This window comes from Anguilla rostrata, chromosome 6 (genome assembly GCF_018555375.3).
Source record: "Anguilla rostrata isolate EN2019 chromosome 6, ASM1855537v3, whole genome shotgun sequence".
Taxonomy (NCBI): Eukaryota; Metazoa; Chordata; class Actinopteri; order Anguilliformes; family Anguillidae; genus Anguilla; species Anguilla rostrata.
This window is the reverse complement of record NC_057938.1, coordinates 14,074,878-14,101,627: the sequence shown is the minus strand read 5'-3', so window position 1 is coordinate 14,101,627 and position 26,750 is coordinate 14,074,878. Positions and strand designations below refer to the sequence as shown.

General features: G+C 44.1%; 1 protein-coding gene across 3 annotated transcripts; it reads right to left on the bottom strand.

Moving 5' to 3' along the window:
* Window positions 1-206: 206 nt before the first annotated feature.
* On the bottom strand, window positions 207-25,450 carry LOC135256601 (protein crumbs homolog 1-like). 3 transcript variants are annotated; one of them, XM_064338527.1, is made up of 14 exons: window positions 24,957-25,450; window positions 19,674-20,170; window positions 17,552-19,372; window positions 17,172-17,311; window positions 16,714-16,896; window positions 13,111-14,076; window positions 10,142-10,704; window positions 9,303-9,468; window positions 7,647-8,544; window positions 6,732-6,773; window positions 6,250-6,378; window positions 5,786-5,912; window positions 1,949-2,200; window positions 207-1,692 (listed from the first exon to the last, which is right to left on the bottom strand). In XM_064338527.1, exons 3-13 carry the CDS (start codon window positions 17,791-17,793, stop codon window positions 1,982-1,984), a joined length of 3,675 nt encoding a protein of 1,224 aa, XP_064194597.1. In that variant the 5' UTR covers window positions 17,794-19,372; window positions 19,674-20,170; window positions 24,957-25,450; the 3' UTR covers window positions 207-1,692; window positions 1,949-1,981. The 3 variants fall into 3 exon arrangements, with proteins under 3 accessions (XP_064194597.1, XP_064194598.1, XP_064194599.1); XM_064338528.1 differs by lacking the exons at window positions 19,674-20,170; window positions 24,957-25,450 and having other exon boundaries at window positions 17,552-19,663; XM_064338529.1 differs by lacking the exons at window positions 17,172-17,311; window positions 17,552-19,372; window positions 19,674-20,170; window positions 24,957-25,450 and having other exon boundaries at window positions 14,642-16,804.
* Between the last annotated feature and the right edge of the window lie 1,300 nt (window positions 25,451-26,750).

Sequence of the window (26,750 nt, the reverse complement as noted above, 5' to 3'; positions counted from 1 at the left end):
CTAGATCAGTACACTGTGAGATAAGATAATCAATGAAGACAGGCCTAAACCCCGATAGAGTCTTAAAAATGTTATGGCTATCTAGTAGCTTATTCTAAGTGGCAGTATGACAATATCAGTTTATTTTGTGCTGAATGAACATGAAGCCTGCCATTTCCCCTATACAGCTGCTGGAATCTTGTTTCTGGCAAGAAAGATACATCACATATGATTCAACTTAATTTAATTCTTAATTCAGATAAATAAATAAAAAACATTCATATAATGTTCAGTTATAATCTTCAGTTTCAAGCAAAAACTGGAGACAAAGGTGAAGGTTGGACCCTTTATGTAACACAGAAACCATGGTGGCAGTATAGCATAATGGTTAGGGAAGTGGGCTTGTAACACCAAGGTTGTAGACTGAGTACAAAGAAAGGAAGTGGTGTAATGTTATAAGGCGGTACAATTGTGACACATTGTACAAAGAATATATCACAATTATACCCCAGTTCATAAAATTATATTACATTTTAGGCATTTGGCAGAAGCTTATATCCAAAGCAACTACACAGCTTCCTTTCTTTGACCTTGGTGTTACAAGTCCACTTCCCTGAACATTAGATTGAATCATTTCCCTGTCAAGCTGAATTCAGGATACATTTAAACAGTATACACAATGTATTGTCATCTTCCTAGTCTCAAAATGAAACTTTAACCAACATTTTATATGTACACAAACATACCACAAACACTAATGACATGACCAAAAAGTACACAACAGAGTATCAGTGTATTTTAAAGGAAGGTTCAGGTAAGGAAAAAGGGATATTTTATTTCACATGGCTTTTGTACAGCTCTACTCACTTAAATAAAAAGGTCTGGATAATTGGAAATTGCCAGTTTGCGAAGCTGACCTTGGGGTTGAGTTTCTAGACAGAGAGGAAATGGTTTGGAAGGCTCCATCGTGCACGCACATATAATAAGTCACATCAGATTTAGATTTCTGACCTGGGTCCGCTTTAAAAACGCTTGCAACACATCCATAAGTGTGGAGCCTGTTAGTTTTAATGCAGAGTTTTATCTAAACAGATGGCTCAAAACGTGTTTACATAAATCACAATCAGGAAACAAACTGTTTTTATAGTTTTTGCTAAGAATGTGTCCCATTAGACAATGGCACGTCAAACATATACCCACAGGTGCTACAGACTAGCCAGATAACGGGTTCTTGCATACATTTTGTCTTCTCTATTTTGCAAATAAAAGGTGCCATTTCCATTTATAAAAATTCTAAATGTGAATACAATTGGAACACTTTAGCTTTGATGGTGGAGATGCAGAACTTCGAGTGCTAACAGCGCTATCCATCTGCTTTGTCTACGGAATCTGTGAATCTACAAATTGGTAGAATTTATCTCTACTCCAACTGTGCGGTGTTACACAAAGCCTGTACAAACAGAACAATGCCCCCTTTCCAGCAACTGTTTCTAACTCCAACCATGGCAGCGTTTCAAGTGAGATCATTGAAAAGATTTTTGTTTCACAGATTTGCTGGAAAAACTATTCCTAAAATGAGGTCCATTAAATGACAGGAGCCAGTTTATTCATAACGGGTCCTCATTTACCTCTGGCCTGCGTATGCGTAGGTGGGTGGGGCGTTCACCTGTGATGCATCCTCTCCTGGTTTTTGCCCTCTCAAGGTTGAACCTGCTGGATGTCACAGTTAAAGTCACAGGAAAGAACAGTCAGACAAACATCAGAAACCAATCCCACCATATGTCACATTAGTGCTGTAATTTTTTTGTAATTGTAATCAAGGATAACAATGTAAACTTATTTGGCTATTTTGGTTTTCTTTCGGGCAGTATGCAGGTCACCTAAAGCTCTTCACTTCAGCTTTAGACAATCCAAAGCCTTTAAATTAATAATTGTATTCCATACATAAATGACCTTAGACTAAACTCACCATGGCACGTCAGACAGAATGGCTGCAGTTGGGTCATATGAGTCTCTCTGTGGGCGGAGTCTGTGATATGTTCCACATCTCCACTCTGGGGCCTTCCTTCTCGTGTCTGGACGGGCTGTAGCTGCCGTAGGTGGCCCGGCGCTTCATGGTGGTGACGAGGGCGGCCGCGGTCAGGGAGAGCACCAGGAGCAGAGCCACGGACGCCAGACTGACGGACAGGAGCACCTTAGAGCTCAGGCTGTCTGCACGCAGCTGGAAGCCATAAAAAATCCAGCATGCGTCAGACATTTTTTGCATTGCACGAGAACACTATGCAACTGGGCGTTTCCAAGTTCAATCATTTAACATGGAATGTGTTACACTGATGCCATTCAATACCATTGTCAGACCACACCCATTGTGTTGTGTGCAGGTCTGGGTACCACGTTACAGGAAAGATATAGAAGGTCTGGAAAAAGTTCAAATAAAGTATTCTTATGTTCTCATACACAATTCTGACTTCTTGGTTTTGTCCCTATTAACTAGTCTTTATTCACAAGCAAGTTCACTGATATTTAAGAATGTGTTTTCTCCTACAGTAACAAGAGCCACTGTTAAATCCATGTCTGTCTGTTAAATCCAAACTGCAGTTTATTAAACATCTTTCAGAAACACTTTTAATTTTGGTGATTGTCAAAATATAGTCTCATATTTTTCAAAAGTCGACATATTCACACCGTAGCAGTATGTATGACCGTGCTTAAATGGTTCAGCTCTTCATTCAAAGAGCAGACAGCAGATGTGCGTGCTGTCCGGCTCTCTCCCTCTCCCCGCACCTGGCGTTCCGCTCCTCAGACGCACCTGCGAGCGGCGCCCGAAACGCGCCTCCCATCTGCCGCAGCTCGCTGAGAGCGGCGAACCCGAGCGGCGGCGCCGGTGCCGTTGCCGCGGGTCTCCCGGAACGCGCCGCGAGAACAGCTGCCAGCGCGCGATTAGAGTCGAGCGCTTTCAGTCACCGGAAAATCACGCGCGTGCAGGCAAGTGCAAACTCACATCGGTCTGTCCAACCGGCAACTTTGTAGTGTTACTGGTTTTCACGATTAATATCTGACCTATGAGATATCTGTGGTACCTATCCGAGACCTACACAGTATGTTTAGTATTTTGACTGTTGTAATTATGAATGTACAGTATTATACTGTATATTGATACTTATCACCTACATATTGGGGGGGGGGGGGATGCTCTATAGAAAGGGCTGTAATTCCTAATGGATCACCCTATATGAATGTAAATACCCTCAACAGTCTGCATTTCAATCTCATATTCATTGTCTTATTTCAAATCCGACTTAGTGGAGTACAGAACAACTAAAATTGTGTCACTGTGCCAATACTTTTGAATTTAACAGTAACACATACAGTAAATGGTGAAATGATAGTTTAACAATTATTCTGCCTCAATGGTTTGAACATGCAGTCAGGAGAGACTAATGGATGTGCAGAATGACACGCCTCCCATTTTGCTATCAAATGCTAACTACGTGAATGATAGTATCATATTTGACTGGGAATCTTCAGGATATTGCTTAATTGACCACAGCGGAGCCCAGGGAGGGAGGTGTTCCAGTACTGAATATTCCCCACAACACTGTGCTACAGCCTGTAGGAAGCACGTGGTCCTCTAGCACAATGTATGTATAGCTCAGCCTGTGGATTTCAGGGTGAAAATGAGTAGTATCTGGCAGTTATGAAGAGCATGTGTTACTTTATGCACACTTGACTTGACAGAACATTGCTGAAGCAATTGAGGTGGCCTTACAATTGGGACTGGGCACACATGAATTAGTTAGTTAATTAATAATCTATCATTTAATGACCTGTAACAACACCTCCGCTCTCATCCACATCAACTAAAGTTAATGGCGGAGCGATCCGAGCGTGGCTGCTATGAGTCATCTCTTTCCTGGGAGTGCATTTGTTCAATGCATTATCTTCAAAGGCATCCATTTCCTAAAATGTCAGCTTATCTGCTGTGTAGTAATTCAGAAAGAGTTGCCTGCTGTTCGCTGGCCAAGCACTGCTTTTCATACTTGCTGAGGAGAAATGAGGGAAAATCCCCCTTCACATCACCCTGGCACATGCTACTCTTTCTCTCCCCCTCCCCCCCCCTCTCTCTCTCTCTCTCTCTCTCTCTCTCTTAAACACACATACACACATACACAACACATCACCCTGGCACATGCTACTCTTTCTCTCCCCCTCCCTCCCTCTCTCTCTTGCTTGATGGGAAATGAAGACAGTGGGCAAATGGATCAGAGATTGACAAGGACCACAGAAAGGAAACACATTTATTCAATGACAGACACTGAAAAATGTTGTACAAAGTTAAGAGGAAAAGACAAGACAGAAACTAGACATGAAAATTGTTTGAGACAGACAACTTAAACATGCATGGAGACAGGACAGTGCAACTGAAGAGGGTAATGAAATGACGGAACTGACCTGTCAGCCTGTGCAAATCACGGTGCAAAGTACGTAAAACGAAAATCATTTAATCTGCAACTGGCAGCCATTGGTGAACAAATAATTAGTAGCATACCACCTCATGTGCATTAGCACTGCTTTGTGGAGCTTTCAAATTATATTAGTTACAAAAACGTACTACTCTCACAAATGTATGCTGTCAAAAAAACAGACTGCACTGGATACCTACCTCTTATGCAGGTAACTACAGCAAGTGTCGGTCCAGGTTTTCACAAAGTACATTGGAATATCTCAATCAAGCCTACCATAGACTTTTGAATAACTTTAATCTCACTATAAGACTGAAGGCTGCAGTCAGACTAAAGTTGTATTTGGTACATACAGACCTCACTGTAGCGCCTTGTCCATTATTTTACACTTCCTAGCGCGAAAGTATAGTCACTTACATAAGAAAAGCAATATATACACAAATATAAAAACCAAAGTTCAAGAAATATGTTTTAGACATGCCAACGTCTACAACATGTGTTACAAAATACATCATATTGCATTCTATAATCTGCATCTCTGTGTTGGCACTTTTTGGCATGTTTCATTTCACTATTGCCGCAAAATCTTCGGAAATGCAACTTGCGTGGTTGTAATATGTCACAAAATGGTTTAACTTATTGGCAAGCTACACACCTGTTTTATAGAGTAACCACTACTAACAGGAAGTGCATTTCTAAAGCACGTGAGCAATTATTTCATTTAGTGACAACAAGAAAACATATTTTTCTGACTGCTTATTCAAATTGAAAAGAGTGAGAATTAAGAAAGATTAAAGATCCATAATTACTGTAACCCATCAGCTAAATATAAGGCATACAAAGTGACAGCTGTGTTGATTTATAGACCACTCATGTGATGTCATCATGCTTAAGTGACACGCTCATCCACACAGGATCATTATTGCCGTACCGCTATATATCCTGGTTAAGGAAACCATCTCTAGGGCTCTGAATGGGTTTTTCACAGAAGGTGCCATCATGTGGCCATCACGTGAGCTGCATTCAGTGAAGTGCAACTCCCTCAAGAAGAAAAACGATCGAGATTTTAAAATCACCCAACCATGAGCTGCAGTGCGCGCGACTGACGAGGCCGCCCGCGTTTGACACCGGGAAGGCGGATGCCTTCGCCGGTCGGACAGGCCCGTCCTCCTCTCCTTTCTCCGAGCCGAGTCGGGGGTCAGAGGTCGGAGGTTACGGCGTCACTCCTCGGCGAACCACCAGTCGATCTCGGGCTCGTCGTCCATCCGCAGGATCATGTAGGAGAGCAGCTGGAAGAAGTTCTGCCAGAGGAGCAGGAAGATGTAAATGTGCAGGTCGCTTACGTGGACCTCGCAGAGGTCGCCGGCGAAGTACGCTTCGCAGAAGCAGTGGAAGCCGTTGATCATGTTGATGCAGTAGCCTCTGTTGAGGCAGGGGCCTGACGAGCACTCGTCTATGTCCGTCTCGCACCTGAAACGCAGAGCGGTGGTCAGCCCAGTCAGGGGGAGGGCTAGCACATACATGCCTGTTAACATGTCTGTGCTCCGATCCCTCTTTCCCTCTCTCCGATCCCCCTTTCCCTCTCTCCGATCCCCCTTTCCCTCTCTCCGATCCCCCTTTCCCTCTCTCCGATCCCCCTTTCCCTCTCTTCCCCAGTTTGTAACTGTTTCTATTTATGGGCATTCCAATCCCTGGCTGTCCCTGCTGATGCTTTTCTGTACCAGTTCAGCAGCAGTCAGTACTCCAGGCCCTAGTTAAGTGGCTCCATGTGTAGAGGACCCGCTGGCAGGCGGAGGTAGGCTCTTACCAGCGGCCGGTGAAACCCGGCATGCAGTCGCAGGCCCACTGCGAGCCCGCGCGGGTGCAGTTCCCGCCATTACGGCAGGTGTAGTTCCAGCGCTCGCCACCGCACACAGACACTGGGAGAATGGGTCTCCTGGAGAGGCAGGCAAACAAAGCCAGGCTTCAGCTCATACCACTGCAACCACCCAACACAACATTATAATACTGCCTGTCCATTAATACATAATGACTGTTTACATTGACAGTGTACATTGCTGAATGTAGCCATTTCAATATGGTATAGTGTTGTACATTCCAGGCAATTTAAATAAGTTAAATCAGTAAAATATAAATTGGCCTCTTAAAATGTTTTTGTTTTAGGTGGAGAAGGCAAGAACGTTGCATTTTGGTTGTTAACGGTTGTCTTGTAATGTGACAACAGCCACCTGAAAAAAAAGTCCAGTAGAAGGAAAAAAACATTTCCAATTAAATAACCAAATTACTTACGGATAATTCTCCTTGTACCAAGGAATCTGCTCAAATTTCACACTAGCAAAAAAAAAAAAAAAAAAGTTATTCCGCCTTGTTAAAACATGTTGCTGTGAGCCGCGACATAAACACAAGAAAAAATGAGAAAACACGTATGAGAAAGAGTAAGTGGTTTGCTGAAGCTAAATATCAGTCCCTTAAGTATGATGAAGTGACTGTGGTAGGTTTGCAGAGATTATTTAAATTGTAATTACTAACAGGCCACTGGGAAATTGGGTAGTAAATATTTTCACTTTAGAATGTAAAATATTCAGGGAATGTTATTTATGGAATAGTGTACGTCTAGCTTTAGAATAATTGCAGAACCATAACACATCACCAGCCTCGGTGCATATTATCAACATAAAACACCTTGTCCAGCACCCACTAGTGAGAGATATTGGAGCACAGCTGTTTTCATTTTTTCATATTTTTTCTTTTTTCATATACATACACGATATTTTCTTTTTTTTTTTTTTGCTGGGATCTGTAATTATAAATGAAGTAATAGATAAAATAATATAAATATAATATAAGTCCTACAGAGCAAATTTGACCCAAATCTCATTCAGACCCAAAATACTGTCTAAATGTTGCCATGTCATTAGGCAATGGGGGAAATGCAGCAGAAATGTATGATTATTTGTAGCAACAGTACAGTGAAGCTTCATGAACCTCAAACTGGGTGGAGCTTAGATATGTCATCAGTGACCAGAGTGTTTTGCTCAAAAAGAGAAGGAGGGATTCAGTTGGCAGGGTATCCCCCGCTCCTCTGACTCCTCCTGTGTTATCAGAAGGAATAACCAATGCACAGCCGGGTCAGTGATGGACAGCTGGCCTAAGCTCCACCCAGTACGGGGCCGCTGAAGCCTCTCTGTCCCCGAGGGGCCTCACTCGCAGAGCTCCCCGGTCTTCTCGGGGGGGCAGAGGCAGGAGTAGGAGGAGTAGCCCCTCAGGCAGGTGGCCCCCCGGGCGCAGAGGTGGGACTGGCAGGGGTCGGCCTCCTCCCCCCGGGCGGCGCAGTCGGGGCCGGTGTAGCCCGGCTCGCAGGCGCAGGCGTGCCCCAGGGCGCGGGCGCTGCAGTTGCCGTGGACGCAGGGCCCGGAGGCGCAGGGGTCGGAGCTGAGCTCGCAGAGGGGCCCCGCCCAGCCGGGCGCGCAGTCGCAGCGGGAGAGGTCGAAGAGGTCCACGCAGTAGCCGCCGTTCAGGCAGGGGTCGGGCTCGCACACGGGGGAGCCCCAGCAGCCCAGGAGGGCGGGGCCGGCCGAGGCCCTGACGAACCGGCTCTCCTGGGGGCGGGGGAGGCTGAGCTCGCCCTCCCCGTGGTACGGGAGAGCGACCCCGCCGACGTCAACCGTGCTCAGGCACCCGACTAGACCGCTGCCCCCCAGGAGAAGCTCCGCCCCTTCCTTGAGGAAGTCCAGGTTGCCAGCGGCAACCCCAGAGACAGAGGGCTCCCCCTGGTCGTCCACCTCTACGGTCCATTGAGAGATTTCGGAGCCGGGGGTTACCATGGCGAGCGTGACCGAGTGCCACTGTCCGTCGCTAACGGCGACCCGGCTCCCCACGCTCAGGCCGAGGGAGCGTGCTCCGCTCCGTAGCTCCAGGTGCAGGCGGGAGTCCCACACGGACACCGCCAGGAAGTCCAGTCCCTTTTTAGCCCAGAGAATGCTGCCATTCCGGCTCCTCGTCCGCACGCGGAAAGAGACGCTGGTGAGGCTGCGCAAGATCTTCCCACCGGCTTTGTAGGAAACAGCATTGCTGTCCTTGAGAAAAGTGGCATTGGAAATACCTGCGAGGGAACAGCACAGAAATTATGTTGAAAGCACATAACTGCTTAAGAGCACTGTTTTTTCAGCATACACACTTCTTAGCCCATAATAGTCATTTTATTGAACTGCCTGAATCATCTCGATCTTAGATTTATATATCTATAATTACCTGCAATTACCCACTGGTTGCAGCAGTGTTCACAACTTCTGATGCTGATTTATCTTATTTTTATTCAACAGCATTCATTTTAATGTGGGAATGATGCCAAATGCACAGCCAGTGACAGAGCTTGAGTTTTATTTTGGTAATCAAATTGAAATCACATTATATGAGGCTACAAGATGGAACAGCATGCCAGCCATTGTTAATCTTAAGAAGGATAATCCTGGCTCAACAAAATCCCACACTGCTCCATAAAATCTAATGCATATCAACAGTGATGTCTATGCCACCTCTTGCTCGGTCATCATATAGTGGATTCTATTCCAAGAAAGGTTCTTAATGAAAAAGCATCATATTATCATATAAAGCAAATGTGTCGGGGAAAACTAATGATCTCTGAGTGACACAAATAACTCAGTCCTGGTTCTACACAGGTTCTGTGTAATGTTGACTCCAGTCCTTTTCAATCGAAACACCTTCTGGGTTTAATTCCAGGAACTGCAAACTAAAACTACAACAGTAAAATGAAAAAGTGCCCCTTCCAGGAGGTCATACACCGCTGTGGAAAAACACGACATATCGCCATTAAGAGAGCCCGCTCGACGGTCCACTCACACTCAAAGCCGTGCGCGAGGGCCTGGCAAATGGCAGATGACGGGCATGGCGACAGCTCGCACCACGTCACCTCCTCACAGCGCCGCCCTGTAGTACTGGGGGGGCAAGTGCAGGTGAAGTCATCCCAAACGGAGTAGCACACTCCTCCGTTCAGACACGGGTTCGACTGGATGAGACAGAGAGAAATATCACCACGGGGTACAGGTTAGAACAGGTGCTCCCAAACATTTTAATTTCCAAGACTGAATAATAGCGGTGTGGCTCAGGCACCCCACTTCGAATTTATTAAACTCAGAACTACAGATTCAAGTGCAGCCATGACAATGTTTTAATCCGTGAGTATGTAACAACTACACTTTTTACATGAAAAAATTGAAAACCTGTGGAGTAGTGTAATTGAACAGGCAATGACAAATGAATGAATAACAATGAATACAGATCTGAATGAAATATGAGGTCAGTCACCAATACTAAACGGGGATTATAAGGGCTTTGTATGGATGGGTGTAAATTGGATGGGTGGATAATCTGAGGGGTGCTTTATGTGGCTAGCATGGGCTCACTTAAGCATTACGTTATTACATTACAAGCATTCAGTAGATGCTCTCATCCACAGCGATTTACACAACTTTTTACATAGCATTTACATTGTGTCCACTTATTCAGCTGGATATATACTGAAGCAATGCAGGTTAAGTACCATGCTCAAGGGTTACCACAGCCGTGTCCTACCAGGGAATTGACCAGTGACCTTTAGGTTGCAAGACCATCTCCAGGCCCATTATACTGCACTGCTGCCCGTAGATCATGTAGCAGGTCTGTGATAGCGGGTTACCTACCCTGCAGGCGTCGTCCCCAGCGCAGCCGCGCGCGACGTTCATTAGCTGCGCTAGGCCGTACGGGCTCGCCGCCGCCCCGCCCGGCTGGTAGAACTGCAGCCGCCGGGCGCCCACCCTCAGGTCCTGCACGCACCCTTTTAGGTAGCCCCCGAATGGGGCAGAGTCGCGGGCGTCCGGCAGGCCACCCACGTACACCAGGTCCCCCGGCTGCACCCGGACACCGCGGGCGGGGGCGGAGGCGGAGACCGGCCCCTGGGCCGCCTGCCGCAGGGTGATCCGGTCGCCGCGGACGCTGAGGCCCAGCAGGTGGAAGCGGCCGTCGCCGACGGCGGCCCCGCCCCTCAGGGTCTGGGGGGAGCCGCGGGCCCGGGCGCTGGGCCTGCCCTCCTCCAGCCACAGGTGGAGATACGGCCCGGTGCCGTTGGCCAGGGCCAGCAGCAGTGCCCCCTGGCGGCGCGTGCGCACGAACGCGCTGATGTCCACGCCCTCCGAGGGGGCCTCGTCCAGGGTGAACACGGCGTAGCTCTCCCGGTCCTCGCCGCCAAACCTGGCCGTGACGTGCTCTGCAGGAGGAACCGCAGAGAGGCGAGAATGGGACACGGAGGCAGCACAGCCCTGTAAGATGCATGGCTGTAGCCTGGAGCTGCTGGGAATTTAAATGCACGTCCTTCATTTTATTCAGGGACAAAATGAATTAATCTTTAAAAAGAAAATCAAGGAAACTAATAAGTTGGCGTAGAAGTAGCTTCTTTCTCGACTGGTGAAAACTTCCCCGTGTCATGACACGCATCATAATGTTACATTAATGTTTATGACACCTGTTCCAGGCGCAACTGTTGAATACAAAATTGGATTTAAAATTTTAATGAAGCCTCCCGGAGCAGAACGGCATTAAATGAAAATAAAAGCCCAGGAGCTGCTCTCTAGCTCAGTGGTAAATTGAGCACGGACAGCAAGCGGCTTTAATGGCACACGATGGAAGAAAGAACCTTCACTCTGGATAACAATCTCTCTCCACATCGGAAGCCTCGTAAAGGCCTGGCGCCTGTTTTAATGGAGGAACATTTAGTGAATGATTTCCCAAATACACAGCCTAATGAAATGATTATTATGCCAGAGTAATGAAATGCCTTTGAAAGTTTCAAAAAAGTGTTGGAGCTCAACCCCCATTACCCATGTCCAGCTAGTAATTTCATGGTGCAAAGCCTAATTTCAAAAATGCCCTGCACACGGCCAATTCTGCATAACCTTAGAGCAGTGACATAAGCAATAATATAATAAAAACAAAAGAAGCTTATCTGATAGCTTACACGGCACATTTAATGTTACATAATACATAGTAATTCTGTCCCTTCTTTTCTGGACTGATCTCTCACAGGCTTACGTGCATATGGTGAACAGAAATATGCCTGTCACATGGTCTCTCTGACACATCACAGTGACAATGCATTTTTACAAGCCCTGTTCACATTGAAGATTTAGTACAATTTTAATGATTTACTTATAAAGGACAAATAAGAAAAATCTGGAAAATAAAATACACTTTCAGCGATAGGCCTACGTAAGGGCTGTATAACTCATAAGCAAAACATAGAACTTTCACAACCAGTACATGTCATGTATGTACATGTATGCCAGCAACAGCAAGTAGTAATATCCTGCCACTGATACAGCAAATCATGTTGACACACCATGCCAAGTAACAATTTGCCTATACGTTATTGACATAAGTATTTATATTTTTGGTCTATGAATGGTAATTTGTAAGCGGTAAATAACTCCTTCATACGCATAATAAATGAGATGTTAGCATTTTTTTTTTTAATTCTATGCTTGTCTATGTAGTGTTTATAAAGGAGTTAACGTATCCAGTGCTTGTGAAACAAACTACAAAGTGATTTGAGTTGAGTTGGTCTGCAGCCAAAGGGTCTTCAGTCCTTAATCCATATATCAGGTGTCCTTCCCTCTGCTGTGTGCACTCTTTCATAATCTGCTTTAATGTCTGTGGGCTAATTTCGACCTCCTGGAAGACGTCCAGGATTACTTCAGATACATTAGTTAAGAATTTGCTGGTATTTTTAACCAGTCATTTAAAAAGTTGTAGTTTCAAATAGAAGTTTGAAGGGTTGGCCTGTGCTATAAATAGTCAATAGCAGGCCAGAGTTGGTGATATGGTTGAATAAATGATGCTTATGTATGCATGATTTTTTTATGCTAAGCTTGCACTTGACCATCTGTTTAACTGGATTACGTAAGCCTGTCCATTCATGGAAATGTTGTCAAGTCACTGTAACAGATTCCAAACATACTGTGGAGATGAGATCAGCAGGTTGTAAACAATGTACTTGGACACTGAATGTTTACAAGATCACGATATGTAAAATGCTAAATAAACTATTCAAATTCTAAAACAACATAATATACCTCATATACCGAACTGCACTAAAACTGTATAACATTTCATTGTGCATTTTTGGGACCTATTCTTGCTCATTGCTAGGCAGGTGATATGAATTTTTGGCCATATCACCCCTACCTATAATTGGAACGCTTGTGAGCTCATGTTTGTGATGCAACAGATGTGGCAGTCTTATAATGTCTCAGTCTTGGCCAGTGTGGTTAATGGGCTGTTTTGTTTGGCAGTAATGTCTAGAAGCCATTAGAAGCTTCTGGCAGAAGACTCTGCAGATGATGCGAAACCTGCACTGATTTTGTCCCGCCTCCACTTCACTGATGACATCATCGTGCTGTTCTCCTGATGGGCGGGATGTAACTCCACCTTTCTTTTCCACAGACCGGACTCTACGAGTTGAACATGTCATCACCTATCCCAAGCCCTACCTGACTGATGTACTGCTGATGCAACAGTCAATAATTTGAGTACATGATGGTGAGGTCTGAAAGATCAACCAAACTGAAAAATACAACTTTTTATTTTAATCATAAGTACATGTGCCATAGGGTCTTACCTTCTGAGCAGTCCGGTCCATCATAAGGCCTGTAGCACTCGCACTGGTAGCTCATCCATTGGCTGACACACCGGCCCCTGTTCTGACATGGGCGGTCCTCGCACCTGTCCCGGGTGCTGCACCCGAGGGTGACGTTAACTGGCGTGCCGCTCAGCCAATCCCCCGGCACCACCGGCCAAGAGTCTACAAACATGTCCCGCAGACATCCGACAAAGGGAGGGAGGGGGCCGTCCCCCAATGGCGTTTCCCTCCCCTCTTCGCCGACCCCTCCGATGAGGATGGTGTGGAAAGTGGGAGGTGGCTCCGCCCCCAGCCCTGACCCTTCCCTCGGCGGCGACCCCCTCGCCACCACGACCGTGCTCTCGCCCTCCTCGCCACAGGAACCGCCCAGGAGCCTGAGCCCCAGGGCCCCGCCCTCGAACGCCACCTCCACGGCGTGCCACTCGCCATCGCTCACGTTGCACGGGACTTCCTGGTTGGGACTTGCCCCGCCCTCTGCCAGCACGCGGAGGCGTGGCCGTCCGCCCGCCAGCTCCAGCCGGACGGCAAACCCTCCGGCCCTCCAGAGGAGAAGCGTGGCGTCGGCCATCATGGTCCTGAAGCTGAGGGTCACGTTCCAGGAAGCCAGTGGACCTGCGGCAGGGCTCTGTAGAAGCAGGTGGCCTCCCATCTCAAAGGAAAAGGCGGTGGACGTCTGGCAGTCGCGGCCCGTGAAGCCAGGGGGGCAGGTGCAGAGGTGGCTGTGCTCCCCGTCGATGAGCAAGGGCAAACACACAGCTCCATTCTGGCAGGAGCGACCCTCACAGCCCAGCAGGGCCACTGTGCAGTTCTGCCCTCCGTACAGGCGTCCATCTTGGCTCTGCTGCGAACAGTGGCAAGTGAAACCTCCTGGATAATTCTCACACAGGCCTCCATTTTGGCACGGATTCAAGTCACATTCATTAACATCCTCTTCACAGAGAACACCTACAGAGAAACATGCAGGCAGCATATTGGGTGTAGAGTTACAGTATTATAGATTAGAGCTCATTTAACAAATTTACTCATTAAAGTAGACAGGACACCAACAGTGATGCTAGGGAGCATGACAGCAGCCTAGATTATGCTTTCAAAGAGACAACTGTGAACAGAATATCCATATGAAATTGGTTTTACTTTTTGGTGAACTGAGCACATGAACTCTGTATATTAACAGATTCCATATCTATTCAACAGCTAGAGGAACTGATCAGCCTTTCCTGCCCTGGTATGAAAACCACTTTTCAAAAGAAAAGCAAACATGTTGAATTTGCTTTGTGCTTGGGTTAGTAATGTCAAGATGCACACACACACATACACATACACACACACACACACATTCACACACACAGCCGCTTATAAAAACCTAATTCGGAAAGCAAACATAAAAACAATTTCAAGCATATTTCACATTCCATTGGCCTTTCTTCCCCTACAAGTCCTAAAGCGAAGTCACATACATAATGCATACTACAAGCAGGTTCACAAACTGCAAATCAGAAGAGTATGTTACCTGCACACAGCAGAAGAACAATCAAAACACAGGCAGCAAGTCTCCCCATTGTTCCAGTGAATCACCGCGATCAAAAGGCATACATTCTTCTATGATTTACTGCACAGAGTATGAATCTGCACAAGGCCATTGCCACAGGCAGCTTTCACCATGTTCCCTTGCTCACTTGTGGAGGACCAACCGACTCACACCAGGAATCACTTTAAGCCAGATCTGTGGGATTAGGTTAATGCACTTAAAATGTCTTACAGGCTGAACTTTTGCCAGGAGCGACTTTTAAATTACATCTGAGCTACCATAAATATCATTACCCGAAATGTTCAATGGCTGTTGTGGAAATTGACACTGCAAGACAGCTAGCCACGCCGCAAGGGATTAGAGGCAGGAATGCTACCTGAAACACTAAATTGGGTTTACTGCACTGCTGACCGGTTCATTCTCCTGACTGTTTCACGCAATCTGTTTTCTGCACAAACTGCCCCATGTCACTGACATCTCAAGCCACACTGGATGCAGTGCAACAGAAGAAAAATAAGCCGCTCGGTTAGTCTCATGCGCAAATGGTTTTTGTCTAACAAACAAGAATCTTCCCTGGCATGTGAGCACGCTACAGAAAATGAATATTTTACATTCCCTAACATGGCAAAAAACACAATTCATATGGCAATCTCAGGTGGCTGATACATTTTGTGGCATTTTGAGGACTTGTTGACACTGACAATTTCAGCCAGAAAAAAATAATTTCACTCAGCATATTGTATTGATGAGTCAGTGTGGGCACATGGAAATGAATGAAAATAATGAATGAAATCATGAATGAAAATAATACCAATTTCTGTTAGTGCTATTGTTCATGGTTAAACTTTCATCAAAAAGCTACCAGTCTACCCATGTATGATTCTTTAGATCAAAACTGTCCAAAATTGAAGGTATCAACAAACGGTGGATCAGGTTGTGCTACCATGGAGGACATGTAAATTACAACACATCACTATAGCCAATTGGTAAAAAAAAAAAATCTTCACCCAATGTTTATCACCAAAGATGAGGATAAAGATTCAAATGCTGCTGCATATTGCCTTCAGTGAAATAATGGTAATTCATTGGTAATACTTACATATCATCTCTGAAACAATGGCAGTTATTTTCTGTGGTGAGTTAGGAACTTGAACAGCCTTCTTGAAAACATGAACACCAACTAGACGTTCTTCTATTCTAATAACATTTAATAAGTCTAATAAAGAATGCCAATTAAACAAGCCCAGAGGCAGGACTGTTTTTGGCTTGTCATCAAATGAGTACCAAAAAGATGTTAAATGTCACCCCACTTGTTTTCTAGGTCAGTGTCTTCCTCGGTTAGCTCAATGGCTTGAGTTGATGTGCATCCAGCACTCTTACTGAGCCAGCGGCCTGCTGTGTTGCATCCACAATCCAATTGCAGGCTTCATTATGGAGGGTGACTGGGATTCTCTGGGATTGCATTTGCATCGCACATCATTTGCATGGGTTATGGCCTTGGGTTATGAGCTTTTTGAAAGCTGGATGACTTGGTAGCAAGTCACAAATGCTTCAATGGTGTATGGTGATACATCCTCACTGAATCCAGGTGTGCCATTATATCTCTCTTCACTCAGTGCATTTGAGAAAGCCTGTCTGATGTCTCATTCAATTCCTATGATGAAGGAGGAGCCGCTGAAAGCTTTGCGCTATGAAAAGAGACCTTAGATTCATCCCGGTGTGCCAGGTTTTTATAGCTATGTAGCAACGGCTTCTCTTATTAGCAAAGTATGGGTTTGCATCACACTATTTTACAGCACATTTCCATGCGTTTCTTGTCACCTTGCAAGGTGGCTACCACTTCTGCAGATGTTAATTAAATAATTAGCATCATGCTCTGGAGAACATTATATTCATTATAGGTTCAAAGCACGGAACTCACGGAAGCACTTGAAATGCATATTCTCAATAACCTGACCAATCGGGAGTGCAGAGGTATGTCTCAGGACCAAAAGTTAGTTAGTTTACCCTACCTCATGTGACTGATCATTCCGGTTACCATTTCATCAGTTTACCTTCAAAGCCTGGTTGGCATGTGCATATGAACCCCACGGCATTCTGGGAGTCGTGGTGTGCAGGGAATAGTTTCTCTGTGTCATACAGGGCCTTCCAGGAGAGCTCGATGCATGTCCCCCCGGAGAGACAGGGGCTGCTGCTGCACTCGTTGGTGTCTACCTCACAGTTCCTCCCCTCGAACCCTGTTCCAAGACATGACACACCCACAGTTACAACTCGTCACACAATGTGATGTGGGCAAGTGAATTACTGGATTGCCAGTGTGTATGCAGGCTTTTCACCAATTACCCTGACTACATTAGCTAACAGGAAAGAACGCACTCAATAGACTGTGAAAACCCAATGATTCTTGAAAACAAGGGATTAAACAAGATTAAAAAGTGGCTTTCAGTGGTCTTATTTAATCGGAAGGAAAAGACATTTCAATCTTAAAGACACTTAAAGATGCTGCAAGTACCCGGCCAGCAGTAGCAGGTGTAGTTCCCCTGGTTCTCTTGACAGGAGGCGCCATTGAGACAGGGCTGGGACATGCAGGCCGGGACGGGGGTGTCACAGTTCAGGCCCATGAAGCCCAGCCCGGTGCAATCGCAGCTATATCTGGAAATCAGGGTTCAGGACTGATCAGTAACATTTTGAAGAGCAAAACACTGGGTAATGGCAGATTGAATTTCACCTCAAATATCTCTGTACTTGTAAATATTAACAATTCATTTAGATGTCTAGAGATGTTTAGAGTATGTCTGCCATAGTCTACATTTCAGTGTTTCTCCCGGTACCTGTTAACTGGAGGCTTTTAAAACAAGGCAAAATTACACGCGTGTAGTCTGCGGCCTTTACCCGTTTACCCCATCGGTGCAGACCGCTCCGTTCTGGCACGGATCGCTTTCGCACTCGTCCACGTCCACTTCACAGAAACGGCCCAGGAAGCCGGCCCGGCACGCGCAGGAAAAGCCGTTCACGTAGTCATGACAACTGCCGCCGTTGAGGCAAGGGTCTGATTGGCATTCGTTGACTTGCAGCTCGCATCTAGTTCCTGGAAGATCAAAGGCAGCGCAAGCTCCACCGGTGAGGCCCTTCATCTCTGCACTCTAAAGCCGGGATACAGCCCCGGGGCCATCTGGATCAAGAGAGAACGCCGTACAAGGCGCTTCTGTTTCAAAATATACCTCAACTGCAATATAATGGATGCCTTCTCTGTTTTGACAGGTTTCGGCAGATGTTTAGCTGCTGTCTCAGTCATCCCACTTGAGGTTTGAATGTGCAACTGAGTGATTTTAACACTACACTGCATGTAGCCTCTTATGTGTCATTAGCACGGTGATAGTCTTGCTTGTTATGAGAAAACTGTTTTTATAATGCCCATGTCCCCAACGTCACACATAAATCGAGGGAGGTTAGCATGAGCTTGAATCTAAGTGACTGGCAATCTCTCTTAGTGGGACAAAATGCAATAGTAAAGGAGCATGAAAAGAGGTAAAGGTGTTACACTTGGACATGATCCAAAAGGATTCTCTACAGGTTGGGAATTATGGGGGGGAGACAAGAACGGGAAACTTGAGGATAGATTATGTGACAACCTGTATAAGTAAATAATAAATAAAAAATAAAAAGAAAATCATTTACAAACCTAACCTTAAAAAAAGGCATTGACCTACTCAGTAACATGGAGAAACTGTAAGATTTCAAACTCCAGTCTAATTTTCTCTTCTAATGAGGAAGACAAGACTTCACCATTTCAGGCTCTGAATGCAGCATTGTGGTGTTTGCAGTTGGACCAAACCTGCAGTTTACCATGCTAGGGACCAAGGAGAACAAGTATACTGTTGCCACTAGATGGTGCCCTCTAACAAACATTCAATATTATTACTGAAACAAAATCAGTAAATTTGAATGAATTAAATACCGTAAGAGGAAAAATATTAGAGAAGTTCTTGCCTTTATAAGAGGCTTTCGGTGAACCATATGCTTAATTATAATTCTGTTGCTAATCATTTTATTTTTTTACATTGTTGACACGGTCATCAGATATTGAGATTTTTTCAAGATGTTTTAACTACAGTGGCTGCCAATTCAAAATGTTATTTTTTACTTTGGTTTAGTTTTAGCCAGCACGAAAGTTATCTTAGCACGTGCTTCAGATCAACAGCAATTTTTCTATTAGATGAGAAGTTAAGAACCCATATCCTATTATGACATCCTCTTAAGCGCGAGACATCTTTTACCCACAGTGCCCCATGGATAACCAAAAAGCGTGAACAAAAGAGCGAAATAAACAAAACCATCCATTGGTTGCGTAGATTAAATCCCTGGTGGCTCATGGATATTTTCACCGAGTGAGCCTCATTTGTTTTACTTGCAAATTGGATGAGGATGTTAGCTTTGCAGTAAATATCTGTAGTATTACGTTATGTTGTGTTCTGGAGCTCTTGAGTTTAGCATTTTCATTAGCGCCCAGCATGGTTTTCCATAATGGCCGAGTGGCGATGTCTTGCGATTGGCTGTCATAGAGGCGGACGGTGTTAATGGGGCGAGGTTTCCTGTACCCGTGTACCCCGCTTTGCAGAGGCAGGAGAACCTCCCGACCCTGTTGAGGCAGGTGGCTCCGTTACGGCAAGGCCGGGAGGCGCACTCGTTCACGTCAATTTCACAGTGACTGCCCTGAAAACAGATGTGCGCTGCATCAATTCAAAATCATGTGGCGATATTTACACGCCCCGGCGATTATAACTATACAGTAAATTCTCTCACAGCAGACCTCGGCGGTACCAGAGGGGAGGCAAAAACATGAAAGGTCAGGCAAACAGGTAAATATGAACGTCGGATAAATTCGTTTTAACTGTTGATGTACTTTTGCTCGGCATTCAGAGTGCTGAACGTTAAATGATTCAGAGCATAAAAACATTTTCCTCCACCCTCACAGTTCCGACACTATAGTAGACACACATTCCCCAGCTCTAACCTGGAATCCGGGTATGCAGAAGCAGGAGTACCCGTTCGGCTCGTCCCGGCAGAAGGCCCGGTTCTGGCACGGATTTTAGGCGCATTCGTTCACCTCCGTCTCGCAGCGGGTGCCCACGTACCCGGGCCTGCACAGGCACGAGTGGCCGGGCGCCGCCCCTGTGGGCCGATCGGAGAGCGGCTGGCACAGAGCCGTGGCCCCACAGAGGCTGTCGGCGCATCGCTGGGCACCGGCGGCACAGGACTCCCCGGTGTGACCAGACTGGCACCAGCAGGCCAGGCCCGGGGGGTCCGCGGGACTGGGGTGGCAGGTGGCATTGTGGAGGCATGGCACAGGGTGGCACAGCATGTCGGGGCCCTCGCACTGGCCCGTGGCGGAGGGGCCAGACAGTGGCGTGGGGCACTGGCACAGGACGTCGGTAGGCATGTCTTGGCACACGCCACCATTTTGGCAGAGGTCGCTCAGGCAGAGGGCCACAGCTTCCAGTGGAGCTGCACCTAGGAATTGGGAAGATAAGAATGATAGACACATGGACTGATTTTTATCTCCAGTTTTGGAAGGAGCCTTGAGTCACTCCTGTGCCACATGCACCCAATCCAGGAGCACTGCAGCAGACACCCGTGCATTCCTCTGATGCATTTACATGCGAGCCAATGACTACTGTACACATGACACATCACAGAGCACTAAGAAAGCTAGGGCTGATCAGAGCTTATGAGGGTCTCTCACTAACAACTAGTAGTCAAGAATCAGCACTGCACTTAAACTTTGCAGTAACCCCCACCATACCACACCAGTGTTGTCCCCTGTGCTGAGAACTCCCTGGTCATAGTCAGATAATGACACAGCCTGCACTTTAAGTGAGCTCCTTGGCTGGCTGAGTCACTCCTGACCTGGAATAACCTGGTTGATTCCCAATAAGGACGACTAGAATCAAGCTAATGCTTTGGAAATGATCAGCCCACACATATACTGTATAAGCTGAAATGGATTTGATGTTCTTGTGAGCCTACAAAATTGACTCACTACACAAATAAACCAGTCATTACTTTGTAGGAAAATTATTAAAAGCCAGAGGTATTTTTCAATAAGAAATTCCCAAAACATGTAAATATAGGAGAAAGGCACAGCTTTTCACATGAAAAAAAACATTGAACACCTTTGGAATGGTTAGTTTGTAATACCCATGATAATTCAATTATTGCAAAGCCGCCTGCTTTATTTCCCTGTGATTTGCATATTAAACTGAGTACCATGCAGATTGCACACAGTGGCACTGATTTCTGAGCACTTGATCAGTGCCTTCTGAAGTGCCTCATTGTGCTCTAACCTGGTGTAAAATTGTTTTAAAAAAGTAATTAATAGACTGACACGCTTCTGCCGCCACACATGTATTTACACCACTATTTATCCATCAAATATAACAGTGGTGTACAGGATTATAACATGAAAAACAGAGGCATGTTTAACAAAACAAAATCCCTCTAGCCTCCTGCTTCTGGCACAGAGCATCTTGTAGTGCTGCCATGGCAACCGATTGCACGGTCCTGCTCTGAATGGGGCCTGTTGCCATGGTAATGGGCTTATAGAGAGACATCATTCCAGGCATTTGTCACATCCTATAGACTGCTCCTGATTTCCACAATGACGAAATCATGCACCTACTTGTTTCCATGACATTGTTTCCAACACATTTCACACACCAATCCTTCAATTCAAGCCTCGGGAGTAATTTGACCTTAGTTTTGCTCATTTCTCAGTTTCTCGTACACATTGTACAATACTGCTCACTACAGCAGCACTCAAGGTATTCTTCATTACACTATTCTCCAAAAAGAGCTCCTACATTTACACAGCATCAGTAAAACATTCTAGGACTTTAAATAAATATTGCTCACCTATCAGACATTGTAATGAATATCAAAATAAAATGATATGCAATAGTAGCATATGTACAGTTACATACATGCATGGGAATTACTAGCTCTCCATCAGTATAGGGGTCTAGGATATCTATGAGCCCAAATACCTATCCAAAACCTCTCCAATGCTTTCAGTCGATTGAAAACCATATAAATGTGCCTCTCACGAGAGTTTAAGATTAAACATTGATATCATATTGGAAAATAATGCAAAAACATTGTGAAGCACTGTGGTACACATAACTAAATATGTAATCATTCACTCTTGTATGCTTTTCTGCACTCTATAGTATGTAATCTTTTGTTGCATGGGGATCGGATGACATTTTATAAATATTACTATTTATGATCACTCCACGGGAAATGTAACTTTCATCTAGCAAATATCAGCACACAGTAAATTTGAATGGGTGTTTTCCATGCCTTAAGTGACGAGTAGCCCATGGAGATACTAATACCCCACATTATGTACAACAAGATTGCAATAAAATAATATTCCACCATCAGAAAAATGTTGGCAATGTACTAGCTTCATGATAAAGTGGTGCCATCAAACATAACACAAATGACCAACCTATGAATGCTTACACTACAGCATGTGAAATTATCGCATTAGAGAATAGCGCAAACCTCTTAAAAAACACACAATTTGATTGTGGTATGAATTCTATCATAACAGGTCACTATTAGCCACTACGCTAAAACTGCCCTAAGTATGCTAACAATTACCTATATCCACACCTATTAGTTAGCCCCCAGTACAAATATGCTGAGTATTATTAGCAACAGTTGTCGCTTGCAAAAAAAAAACTATATCAAAAATATAACACAACATAAATATTTGAAATCTTACAAGCAGTAATAATTACATCTTCACCACGTTCGTATGCATCCTTACTAAACTTCATGCTTTCTCCTCTTCTGACCACTCCCCAAATCCATGTCAGCATGGCAAGAATTTACTTTAGCCGCGCTGATGAGTTGGCAAAACGATTATAAACAATTATGCCTCAAGGAGTGCTTGTATAATACTTCGTAACGTTACGGTTGATGGCACAACACTGTGCTGAAGCTGGGTTCTCAATCATTACACATTTCAAATTAGACATGCCATACACCGTTGGAAAGTTTATACTGTCCTCTACTGGATAAAATCATTATCAATCGAACCTGGCCACTAGGGGGCTTGCAAAATGGGATTAAGTGGCAACTTTAGTATGTCCCTGCTTCATCAATATTGATAGAATTTTGGTAAGCCAACAAAATAATCATCTCCACGTTATGCAGGGGGGGTAGTTAGCATTGAGTTGTAAGGTCACACACCTTGTCCAGACAATTCACAGATGAGTGCTACAACAAGCCCTCTGTTTGCGCCAGACAATGAGCAATAACCCTGTGTGTTCTGATCTTAATCCCAACACGTTCCACCACAGAGCACTGCTAAATCCCACTGACGTGCTTCTATGAATGCATTAACTGGAGCCCCTTTCACCTTTGCCCTCAAAGATCTGAATAAATATTCAGCATGGAATCAACATCAGTTTCAGTGTGCCGCAGACTTCTTGCATACTAATGTATTAAATACACTACACTAAATACCATACTACAAAACAGCAAGGGCATAGGTTAATATGCCTCATACTATTCCTATTTATGATTATGGATTAAGACACAGTAAAATAATTAAAGAATAACACAATGGAAGGTTCTAGTGAATTTGTAGGCACCCCCCCCCCCCCCATTTTCTCTCCTTGACGAACTGCCAATCGTATACAGAAGCCAATGTGGGCAAGCATGCACTCCCCACCAAAGCATATAATGCCACACTGCTTCTTTTTACACTGCAGCCCACTTGCACAGGCAAGACTTGGAGGAGGACACTTCATGTGAGGCTTTAGTAACAAGGCCCATTCAACCAATGCGGATTGCTACAGAGCAATGAGAAGCGCATCCATTGACTAACTGAGTCCTCCCTAATCCAATCACTGATTATGCACAGACCTGGCACAGACAACCAGCAACTAGCCACAATCATCACTGGTACAGTCAGGATTTATGAGGCCCATCCATTCGCTAGAACAGTACGATGAGCCACCCAACAATCCCAAAACACTCAGCATTGACATTCATCCAAAAAAAATATATATTTTCTTGTACCATAACCTCCTGGAACACTTAATCAACTAGTTTACATAGGTTTCGAAGACTTTCACAAGAGCAGATTAAATTGGTCTAGACCACTTCTCAGTGTAACCTTGGGTTAGGGGTTCAGGAGCGGGCAGGACTGGGGAGTAATTAGACCCTGTGAAATATCCTTGTTCATGGACGTAAAACAAACCTTATTGCCACTGATAGATTTGCCTTATGTGCACATTGATAAAATCTTTTTTAACTTGGGTCGTGACCTACATGCAAAGCAAATCCACAAATAAGGTGTAGGGAGGGACATTTTAAAATGTTTATTTATTTATTCATTTTTCAAAAGAAGGGCATTTTTTTCTTAAAGATTCGTCACATACAAACAAGCCGCTATCATCTCGCACAGTGACAGGCTGCCATATTCCCCAGTTTTATCTCCATGTGAAAACAAATACTTTAGCCTCCATGATAATGTCACTTGATTCTGTGATCTACAACCTGTCAGGAAGTTATGAAATGACTTCTGATGAAAAAGACATCAATTTGACACTCACAAATTTGAGGCCACTGTGTACATGTTTTGTGACAGGAGCACATTACGGAAACATCTAGTCTGACATACTATGTTACCTGCATATGTTGTTTCAATTTGACAGCTTTATTTCACACACTACAATAACACACCTTTGTCAAATTTGGGGGTCACTTTTTACTATGTAAACATGTATTGCAAAGTTCCAAACAAGCTGTAGTTTGTCTGATTTGTCACAGGCATGTGATTTGATTTACCGTGTTTTGTATAGGGAAACACCAAGAGCACATGTATGTATCATGGTTAGCTTTTATGATACTGTGTACAATGCAGGTGATGCCATATCATTTAAGAAAATGACTTTGCAAAGCCAGGAAAACCACAAAGCAATCAGAAAATATGGCCTAGGGACACAATTTTGTTAGAATTTCCTTCTGCAACCCAATTTGTGCACGGAGAACACTTAATAGTTTCTTTGATTTCATGAAAAACACAATATTTAATCACTTATTTCATAAAACACAGCTAAAGAAAAATGTAGAGCTTTGCTATTTTTGGAAGTTCTCAAATACATATTGCTCAGTTAGGCTATGTTACGTATTCAACACCGTATAACACCTTCGAGACTGGCTTATAGTTGTGAAGAGAAACGAACAGGGAAACAAACAAAACAAAACAAAAATCACTTACTTTGTGTCAAGATGATAATAGACACAATAGAAACCAAGCCGGGTACATTTAATGTAAAAAATACAGAAATAGCCATTTTCGGTAAGAAATCATCCTATTCACGGTATTTTTCTTCGTCTGAAAGGCGCGCTGCACGTGCCTCCTCAAATCATCAGGTCCGAGCTACCGCTGGTGCCGCGCGACCGGATCTCTTGGTTCCATTCCATCCAGTGTTTACCAATGATCACGCTGCTACTCGGCCCTGAAGAACGTTCACAGCCACATGCACCAGGACCAGGAGATGAACGCTGAATGTTTTAGAAACAAACGGCGTGGACCGGACTTATAAATAGCTCAGTCGAACAAACTACTGAAAACCTGTGAAGAAAACCACACCGTGTGCCCGGCAGATGGCATTGAAGATTCGCGTGTTTAATGCAATAAGCTCCTTAAGTTGGGGGCAGACAAAATGAGTTAATATTATTCCAACCATACAGTAGTCTCTGTGTTGCCATTAGGCTGTGCATTGCTTAACGCAACATTCATATCTTTATCGTAGCAAAGAAAAAATAAATAATAATAATTAAAAATAAATAAATAATAATAATAATAATAATAATAATAATAATAATGGTAGTAGTAGTAGAAGTACGGATTGTAGTAGTAAAGGTAGTATTAATTCCAATTGCATTATTTGCTTATAGCTATTTATAAATATTAAAGCACACATTTCCATTCTATTCACAGCATAGTCAATGACTGGAGCCCCAATTCTCCAGACTGAGAAAAACACAATTGCTTTGAAATGACAAACATATATTCACTTCTGATAAACTGAATTAAAATCAATTTCAAAGCATAAACCTATCATTGAACATCCGTTAGGCTATAATATAAGTTTAATCAAATGAGTCACACAAGGCAGAAGTGGTATTCACATCGGAGGAGACAAATAAATAAATACATCAATATATAGTGCATTATTATTATTATTATTATTATTATTACAGGCCTCCCTGTACCAACATTTAATATTAATGAATGCAATGCTCCCTCTGGTGGTGCAGTGCCACACAATTATGAATTACAGGTTGAATAGCCTACGGCAAGCCAATGTAGTATATATTTTAGTGTGTGATAAAAGCAAGTTTCAAGTTTCAGTAGGATCATTATAAAAGAAGTACAAATCAACCTGTGGAGGGTACATAACTTTGTGACGCCTACTTACATAGGCTATATGCCAATGCTGTTGTTAAATTGTTAATTGTATACTACAATCTGAATCTGTTTCTGACCTTGGCACAAAGGCCTGCCTGGGTCTCATTTCCTGAACTAACTCGTAAAGCATATTTTGCAAAACTGTGAACATTCCCATAGCAACAAATGCAAATGGGGACACGTTGGGAAATCCAAACGGAATGTCTTCCTGCTTGGTGATAAGAAAAATGGGACATATTTTTGATCCAATTAGGCTGATGGCAATTATTTCTAAAATGGAAAGTGTGCCCCACTAATATTAAGTTGATGCACTGAGTTGCCAACAGCAGCTGTGGGAAATAAATTCTCTATTGTTATTGTAAATTAGCCCAGCTCTTCCCCTTTGCTTTATCTATGTATCAAAAGTGCTGTAATTTCTACACGGTGAAACCAATGTGCATGAAAATGCCCGTAATAAAATATGAGAATGTGCACTTTAACCACATGTGAATTGTTTGATTGCAAAACTAAAATTGTGGCGTACTGAGCCAAATAAAAAAATAAAAAAATAAATAAAATAAATAAATAAATCTTTGTCCTAAACATTATGAAGCTCAC